This window comes from Dictyostelium discoideum, assembly GCF_000004695.1.
Source record: "Dictyostelium discoideum AX4 chromosome 3 chromosome, whole genome shotgun sequence".
Classification (NCBI taxonomy): Eukaryota; Evosea; class Eumycetozoa; order Dictyosteliales; family Dictyosteliaceae; genus Dictyostelium; species Dictyostelium discoideum.
Window position 1 is genome coordinate 5,385,674 of NC_007089.4, and position 10,127 is coordinate 5,395,800.

Genomic DNA, 10,127 nt, shown 5'->3' on the forward strand with positions numbered 1-10,127 from the left:
AACCTTTATCAGTTTTCAGATAAAAGTGTTTTTTTTGTCTTTTAACTTTTTTTTTTTTTTTTTTTTTTCATTGATTTTAAACAATTACTTTGGCAATTAAATTAAATACTCTTTTTGGAGTATCTCTAAGAACTGATTTATTTATTTATTATTATTATTATTATTATTATTTTTGGGAATAACTTAGAGATAACCAAGAAACATCTTTTAAAGGATAATTTCAAACAATATTAACCAATAAGGTTTTTAATAAATTCAAAAATGTGATTATTATGATTATCTTTAGCATTATTTAAAATAATTTGATAATCAAGATTTGAAAGAAATCCTGCCATTGAATTAGACTTTTTTAATAATAAATTTTGATGATTATTGTATAAATGTTGAAAAATATTTATTCTCCCAAATGAAGATGCTTTTTTTAATATTTCAATTAGGTTTTCTTTTAACATATTAAAATCATGAAGATCGGTTGATGGTTCCTTTGATTTTCCAATTATTGGAATACCAATTAATTGTAAAAAAAATTCCAATGAAACTACATCACCTAATCTACCAATTTCTTTTGAAACCTTTTTAAATGAATTTGAATTTGGTAATAGATCATCTGGACTTTCTTGATAAAAATTGTCACTACCTTTCTCTAGTAGGTTAATTATATTACCAGCTTTATACAATACCACTGGTACACATTGACATCTTTTAACAATACCTTGTAAATCTTGAGGCCTCTCTAAGAAAATCCAATCAAAAAATTGTTTTAATTGAGATGGCTTTTTAAATAAATCATATGGATAATAGGATACTTTTGTATTATTTATAATGAATTTAATATCAGTAAAAACCATTTTAAATTGTTTATTTGTACAATCACCAGATAATGCAACCATTCTTAATACTGATTCATCTTGAATTACATTGTAATTTTTATGTATATTTTCAACTACATATCTTAACATTTTAATATAATCATAAAATGTTTTAAAGTCAACTCCAAATCCAACTATACTATTTATAAATTTCATTGGACTTGAGATTGTTACATTTTTCATTATCATCACTGAATTATTATTATTATTATCATCATCATCAGTATGTTGTTGCTCAATCAGTGAAGAATCATTAATTTGATATCTTTGCTTTTTCCTATGTATTGCTGCTAATACTAATCTGTCATGTAATTCTAATAATTCGGTATTACAAAACCCAAAGAAATCACAAACTTGAGTTGGTATATTTGAAGTATAAATATAATCGAAATGATCGAAATGATTGCTAACACAATATCTTAGCATTCTTTCAGATTTAATAAACCTTTGAATTTTAAGATCATTAAAAACTGAATATTCAACTATAATTTTACTTAAATCCGAGTAATTTTTATCAACAAATTTGATTAAATTTAAATCATCAAAATCTATTAAAAGGTAAAATAATAGAAACCTATTTTGATTTGAACAATTATTATAAATTTGTTTAATAAAATCGATTTGTTTCTTACTATCATGTGGGCAATGTTTGAATAATAAATTTAAATTGCCATTTTTTAATTTAATAATATTCAAAATATACTTTGAAGTAATATTTATATTTTTTACCCAATAATAACTTGATCCATAGATTAATGACTTTTTTAAATAAACTTGATTTAAAAAGTTATTTTTACTAATACAAATATTATCTTGATTTTGATAGGTATAAATATAATGAAACATAAAGTTACAATACCTTTTTGAATATGAATCTATTGATAAATAAAGTTCCAATAGTAATTTAATATCATTTGATAATTCTTGCCCATTATTTTTATATATTAATTTAATTTTAGTATTTAATAATTCTTTTGAAAACTTTTTTTTTATATTTTCAATTTCTTCCATTGTATTTATTAATGATTTTGATGTTTTAAAAATAGGTTGTTGATCTTTATTTTGATGATGTTGATGTTGGTGTTGATGTCTATGTTTATTTCTTTGTTTTAAATCAAATGTTATAATAATAGAACAAGAATTTATTAATTCTTTAAGAGAATAATTAAAAATTGATTTTAAACCTTTACTTTTTAAATCTTCTTTTAAAAATTTACTATTTTTTAATAATGATTTTAAAAATATTGTATTTCTATTAATCTCTGTATCTGATGTATAAATATCTTCTTCATCTTCTTCTTCATCATCATCATTATCATCATCATGATCATCATCTATTTTCTTTCTTTTTTTATAATTTGGTTTATCTAATGTTATTTCAAAATTATTATTTAATATTAAATTTGAGATACCTGAATTTACTAATAGTTTTACATTTTCCAAAGTTATTATATTTGATTCTAATAAATAATTTATAATTTTTAATGGTGGATTATATAAATTCTCTAATAAATAATTTGTTAATGGTTGTTCTAAACCAAAATCATCAGAGTTTCTAAAATTTTTAACTTGTGATACAATTAATTTTGTAAATTTTAATGATCTTGTTTTTGCAATTGCTAATAATGAATCATCTAATCCAAAACCAGTGATTTTCAATTGTTCTATTAATACTATCAATGGTTCAATACATTTCTCATTTATTGATTCATTAATTAATTCTGAGATTTTAAATTCTTTTTCAATTTGTTTATAATAGTTTTTAAATAATTGTTGATAAAATAAAATAATTTCATTATGATTCTCTTTTGATGAACCATTGAAAAATTTAAATAGAAATTTAAAATATTTTATTTTAAAATTTTCTTCTCTTTTCATAACAATCTCTCCATTTGATCTATGATCTGAAAAAAGAATTAGTTCATTTCTTTTTATTTTATATTTTAATAATTCAAAATAACCAAATTCAATCATCCATGAAAAATGAATTATATCTTTATATTTAAAAATGGAAATTCCATAAATTTCATTACTTGGTCTACAATTAGAAATTTTTGAGAATATCTCTCTAAAAAGATATTTATCTTTAAAAACTCTCCAAAATAATTTTTCTACTTTTTCTTTTACCTTTATTGGTAAATTACAATAACTTTTTTTTCTTGTATCATTTTGTCTTTCTTTTTCTTTATTAGTTTTAAAATCATTTATAAAATTTTTTATTCTTTCTAAACATTTGATTTTTGATGTATGTTTCCCAGGTTTTATACCAAAATTATTTAAAACAATTATTAATTCTTTTTTATTTTTTTTTTTTAACTCTTCTAAATTAATTTCATTTATAATTTTTTTTTTTTCTTTTTTTGAAATTATCTCTATAAATTTATGAGTTTGTTTCATTTTTATTTTATTTTTTTATTATTTTTATTTTTTATTTTTACATTTATCTAAAAATTAAAACAATAATTTTAGTTAATTAAAAAAAAATAAAAAAAAAATAAAATAAAAAAAAAAAATAAAACAAAAAATAAAAAAAAATGAAATTAAAAATAGGTATCGAAAAGTTCAAACACCCAAATTTGGTTGTGTTTTTTTTTATTTTATTTTATTTTTTTTATTTTTTTCTTATTTTTTTGAGATTTGTCTTTTCAAAAATGTAAAACATTTGTCTTTTTATAATTGAAATATCATTATTATTTTATTTTATTTTTTTTTTTTTTTTTAGATATTTCTTTTTTTTTTTTTTTATTTTTATTAATTAAAATAATTGAAATTTCATTATTTTTTTGAGATTTTTTTTTTTTTTTTTTTTTTGGATATTTATTTTTTTTTTTTTTCAGATATTTCTTTTTCTGGTTTGTTTTACTTTTATTTTTTAATTAGCCAAAATTAAAGGAACCTTAAAATAAAATTTATCAAAAAATTTAAGCTATATGATGATTTACCATTATCTTCGGCAGTTTTACCTATATTTTGAAAAGTAGTATTTTGAAGGAGGCCAAAACGTGTTGCTTTTGAAACTAAATTATCAGCAGCAATCCAAGATCTTTTTGAAACTAAAAAAGGATAATTAAAATATAAATATTGAAAAATATTGAGTCTACCATATCTTGAGGCATTCATCAATATTGAAGTAAAATCTTCTTTAAATCTATAAATTGATTTCATATCATCTTCTATTTCATTATTATTTTCACTATCACTTTCATTTTCGCTATCATCTAAATTATAAAAATCACTACCACCACTTGAGGAAGGATTTCCTATACTACTACCACTACTACTTGATTCTTTATCTTTTTTTCCTTTTTGTTTTCTAACTCTATCTTCTCTATTGGCTTCTTTTTCAAAGATTTGTAATCCACTAGTATTTAAAAATAAATGTAAAAGATTGATGTTACCTAATCTACCAGAATCTAAAATTGGGTGACCTGAAAATGGTAAATATCTGTTTCTAATTGAATCAAAGTAGTAATAACCACGTTCATAGAATAAATAATTAAATTTTCCACATTTGATTAAATCACTCTCTTCAATTTTACAACGTTTATTAATGATATCATCTTTTGCATTATCAAATATCCAATCTATTAATTTATTACACCAATATAAATCACCTCCAAATAAACTTGATGGCTTATAATAAACTATATATCCATTTGGTTGATAATTTGTAATTACATATTTTATATTTTCGAATATATTATTAAAAATTTCATAATCTCTTTGATTTGAGTTCATAACAGCACTATTATTATTATTATCAACATTAATATTTGAAATTTTTAAAGTTATATTAAAAAATAAAGTATATGGATCAATAATTTTAAAATTAATATTTAATGGATTTCTTATTAAAAAGGCAACGATATTCCAAAATGAATTATAGGATTTTAAATCCATATTATCACCAACATGAGTATCAATGAAAACAAGTTGACCATTGTTTCCTCTATAGTTTGATAAAAATGTTTGACAATAGTGAATGAAAACTTCTGAACTTTTGAAATGTTTAACTTGAAAATCTTTTTCAAAATCCTTGAAAAGATAAAGATAGTTTTGTAATGTAAAATGAGAGACTTCCACTGTCTTTATGAAATCAATTATGGTGATTTTAACTTTAAAATACATTTGATTACAATATTTATAAAGGTTTGATTGTTTATCACGAAAATCGTAAGAAAATCCTTCTTTAAATACTGTAAATTCATTACAAGCTGCTTCAATCAATTCTAAATCATTTGTACTAATTAATAAACAAAACAAAGCAAAATTACATCTTTCAGTTGAGTGACTCTGTTGATTTATAATCGTTCTAAAAAATTCCAATTTTTTATATCTACTTGCTACTGAATTCTTATCACAATGTTTGAATAATATGAAAAACTTTTTATCTTTTACCAATTTTGGGAAATTTCTTGCGATTTCATTTTTAAATTTTGCACAATAAATACTTGAACCATATTTTAATGATTTTTCAAAATAATTTAAATCGAAATCCTTTGGTAGTACATTTAAAACATCGGAATTGATATTACTAATGAAATTTCCAAATATTAAATAGTGAAGATATAAACAATAAAACTTTGATTGAAAATCAAAAGAGAGATAAAAGCTAACTAAACAATTGATACCTTTAAATTGGATTGAATCTTCTGGATAAATCTTGATTAAATGTTTTAATTTTAATGATAATTGTTCTTTTGAAAAACAATTTCTAACTGCTTCAATTCTATTGGTAATTATTGAGATTACTTCAACTGTTGAATAAAATACTGGATAGAATAAAAACAAAGTTTCAATCTGTCTTTTTAACAATGGTGAATTTTTATCATAATTGAAATTTATATTCAAGTAACAAGCATTGATAATTTCTTTTAATGAATTTTTATTAAAAATTGATGGTCTTGATGGATGAGGTTCATGTTTATCCATTTCAATTGAAATTACACCACAATTTGAATTAATGAAACCACTTTCACCAATGATTGTTTTATATTCTTTAACAAATCTTAAATTCTTTTTTCTTGTACTAATTTCCGATGCAAGTGTATTACTATTTGATTTAACAAGAATTGAATCAAAACAAATTGGTGGTGAATCATCTCTTTTGAAAGAAAACATAACAATACCTATGTCAATTAAAAAATTGATAATTTTAATCGATGGATTGATAATACTTTGAAAGATTTGTTCAAATGTTGTATTGGTTACTTCTTGATAGTTTCTAATGATTTGATAATCCTTTTTAATGATTTTAAATGTTATCAATTTAATCATTGAAAATGAATTAACTTTGATAGTACATTTAAATGAATTTAAAAGAATTTCATCAGTAAGAGTGTAATTTGATTCAATCATTGAAAATAATACTATCAAAGCAATTGAATTCTTTGCTGTGATTGCCAATTCAAGCAAGCCTTGAATTCCACCATTAATTCCTTTAAAGATTTCATTACCAAATCTATGAACCAATAGTTGATAGAATTTTAATTGTTTTTCAATCTCTTCTGAATTCTTACAATTCTTTTGATTAACTTTTTTAAATAAAATTGAAACTACCTCTTCCTTTGTCATGTCTTCAGATTTATAGGCTCCAAATAATAGAGTTTCATTTCTAAAAACTTTATCTTGAATTAGTTCAATATAATCATTATCCAACATCCATTTAATATGTACTATATTATAGTATTTAAATGATGTTAACTTTGGTTTCCCTTGAATACACTCTGCTAAATAAGACACTATTTTATCTAGTAATGATTTATCTCTAAATACACTCCAAAATAATCTCTCTTTATTCTCTCTTTCTCCTTCATTAACAATCATTTGGCTATTACCTTTTCCAATTTTTGGTTTTATTGATATTCCATAATTATTTAATTTATCAATCATTTCTTTTAGTATTTTATCATTAGTTTGAAAATTATTTAAATTAAAATCTTCTAAAATATTATTTCCTTGTGATTTATAAAAATTAAAATTATCATTTATTTGATTACTAAAACCTTCATTATCTTTACCATATAGGCTATTATTATTATTATTATTATTATTATTATTATTATTATTATTATTATTATTTTTATTATTATTATTATTATTATTATTATTATTATTATTACAAATATAACTATTATTATTATTATTATTATTAGTATTATTATTATTAATATTATTATTATTAATGTTATTGTTACTATTACTATTACTATTATTACTATTATTACTATTATTACTATTATTATTACTATTACTATTACTATTACTATTACTATTACTATTACTATTACTATAACTATTACTATTACTATTACTGCAACTATAAATATTACCATTGCCATTTCCATTGGTATCAATGCAATTTATATTATTATCTTCATTACCATAATAGTTACTTCTATTGTTATTATTGTTATTATTATTATTATTACTATTATTATTATTATTATTATTATTATTATTATTATTATAATTATTATTTTTATTATTATTGTAATCACCATCATTGTTATCATAGACATTGTTATCATCGTCAATATAAGAATCATTATCATTATCATTATCGAAATCATTACCAATGTCATTATCATTATGACCATTACTATTACTAAAAATATTATTATTATTATCATTATTACAATCATAGCTATTATTACTATAATTACTATTATTATTACTATTACTATTACTATTATTATTACTATAATTATTATTATTATTACAATCATATCTATTATTATTATTATTATTATTATTATTATTATTATTATTATTATTATTATTATTATTATTATTATTATTATTATTATTATTATTATTATTATTATTACTATTATAATAATTATTATTATTATTATAACTATTATTATTATTATTACTACTATTATTATTATAATAGTAACTATTATTATTGTTATTACAATTATAACTACCATTATAATTATTATAATTATTATTATTATTATTATTATTATTATAATAATTATTATTATTATTATTATTATTACTATTACTATTACTATTACTATTATTATTATTATTACTATTATTATTTAAGCTACAATTGTCAATGTTATTACTATTATTTAAACTACCATTGTCAATATTATTACTATTATTATTAAAATTATTATTATTTAAACTACCATTGTCAATATTATTACCATTAAAACCATTACTATTGGTATTGGTATTGTTATTGATATTGGTATTGGAATAGGTATTGGTATTGGTATTGGCATTGGTATTGATATTGGTATTGTTATTGGTATTATTATTGGTATTGGTATTGATATTAGTATTGATATTGATATTGTTATTGGTATTGATATTGTTATTGCTATTATTATTATTATTATTACCATTATCATCATTAATATCATCATTATAAACTTCTAATATTATTATTTATAAGTTTAAATTTTAGTTTTTTACGACGTTGACCAGGTGTTGGAGTTTTAAAAAATTCATTATGATCAATGTAATTACCACCATTAGGATCCCATGAGGAATTACTTTCTAACCTTTTTTTCTTTTGATCTAAATAATCATTTACAAATGCTATCATTAAAGTTAAAACATTGGCCTTTGTATCTTTTGGTGGGACATCAATTCCAATAGCTTTCCCCATATCTACTATATGGTTCTTTGATCTAAAATCGTTAATTAATACTCTTTTTATATATAAAACCTTTTCATCAAAACTTGTATTTCCATCTTCCAAAGTTGTTTGATCGCTAAAGAAGTTTAAAGACGATTTGTTTCTGCTATCATACTCATGCTTTATTGCAAGACTACTGGTACCCAATGTTTTAACGCTACTAGCTCTGTTGCTTTTATTACTGGATGTGTCGTCAACAATAAAAACGCCACTGCTATCGTCATCGCTATCTACATCAACAATATCACTATTGGAACTACTATCAATATTTCTTTGGTCATTACTATTATTATTGTTAAAACCATTACTATTACTTCTATCTATACTACTATTAATATTATTGAAAATATTACTATTAGAATTAATATTATTGTTGTTACTGTTGTTGTTGTTGTTGAAGTTGTTGTTAGAGTCGGAGTTGATGTTGGGGTTGATATTGTTGCTGTTAGTGTTGATGTTGTTGGAGTTGCTGTCATTGCTGGCGGTGTTGATGTTGTTGGAGTTAGTGTTGGGGTTGGGGTTGTTGTTGTTGTTGTTGCTGTTGATGTTGTTGATGTTGTTGATGTTGTTGCTGTTGATGTTGTTGATGTTGTTGGTGTTGCTGTTGGAGTTAGTGTTGGAGTTAATGTTGGTGTTGATGTTGGTGTTGATGTTGTTGGAGTTGATGTTGTCGGAGTTGCTGTTGTTGGAGTTACTATTGTTGGAGTTGTAGTTGCTGGTGTTTGTGTTGTTGGTGTTGTTGGTGTTGTTGGTGTTGCTGGTGTTGCTGGTGTTGCTGGTGTTGTTGTTGGGGTTGTTGGGGTTGTTGGGGTTGTTGGGGTTGTTGTTGGGGTTGTTGGGGTTGTTGTTGGGGTTGTTGGGGTTGGTGTTGTGATTGTTATAACCCCTATCTATACTACTAAGATTATTAAAACTATTATTACTATTATTATTACAAGTATAACTATTATTATTACTATTATTATTTTTATTATTATTATTATTATTATTATTTTTATTATTATTATTATTATTATTATTATTATTATTATTATTATTATTATTATTATTATTAATATTATTATTATTATTACTATTACTGTTATTACTACTTTTTTTATAATTATTAAAATCGCAACTATTATCTCTGTTTCTACCGTTGCTGTCTCTGCTACTTAAACTATTATTACTATTAATCCTATTATCTAATATACCTCTGTTGTGGTTTTGACTTTGATTTTGGTTTTGGTTTTGATTATAATTATAATAATTATTGTTATTGTTATTATTATTATTATTATTATTATTATTATTATTAATATTAATATTATTACAACTACTATTATAATTAAAATCGCAACTATTATCTTCGTTTCTGCTGTTGCTGTCTCTGTTACTTAAACTATAATTTGCTATGTCTCTGTTGTGGTTTTGAATCTGAATTAGGTTTTGGTTTTGGTTTTGGTTTTGGTTTTGTTGATTTTGAGATTGGTATTGATTTTGATTTTGATTTTGATCATGATCATGTTCATGTTCATGGTCATGGTCTTGATATTGATCTTGATTTTGATTTCGAGATTGGTGTTGATTTTGATTTTGATTTTGATTTTGATCATGAT

General features: G+C 21.5%; 2 protein-coding genes across 2 annotated transcripts in view; both read right to left on the reverse strand.

Annotated features, from left to right (window-relative positions):
- Positions 1 to 230: 230 nt before the first annotated feature.
- On the reverse strand, positions 231 to 8,753 carry DDB_G0282111 (hypothetical protein; the record flags this gene model as incomplete). The annotated part of the gene is made up of 4 exons (XM_635266.1): positions 231 to 3,052; positions 3,812 to 8,263; positions 8,304 to 8,701; positions 8,737 to 8,753. 4 exons carry the CDS (start codon positions 8,751 to 8,753, stop codon positions 231 to 233), a joined length of 7,689 nt encoding a protein of 2,562 aa, XP_640358.1.
- A 96-nt stretch (positions 8,754 to 8,849) lies between these two features.
- DDB_G0282133 (hypothetical protein) overlaps positions 8,850 to 10,127 on the reverse strand; it is a gene marked incomplete at both ends in the record, with an annotated part of 3,556 nt that continues 2,278 nt past the window's right edge. The window contains 3 exons of the mRNA XM_635267.1: positions 8,850 to 9,419; positions 9,465 to 9,484; positions 9,603 to 10,127. The exon at positions 9,603 to 10,127 is cut by the window's right edge and continues 1,962 nt beyond it. Coding sequence (XP_640359.1) covers positions 8,850 to 9,419; positions 9,465 to 9,484; positions 9,603 to 10,127 — 1,115 coding nt within the window. The remainder of the gene's footprint in view (positions 9,420 to 9,464; positions 9,485 to 9,602) is intronic.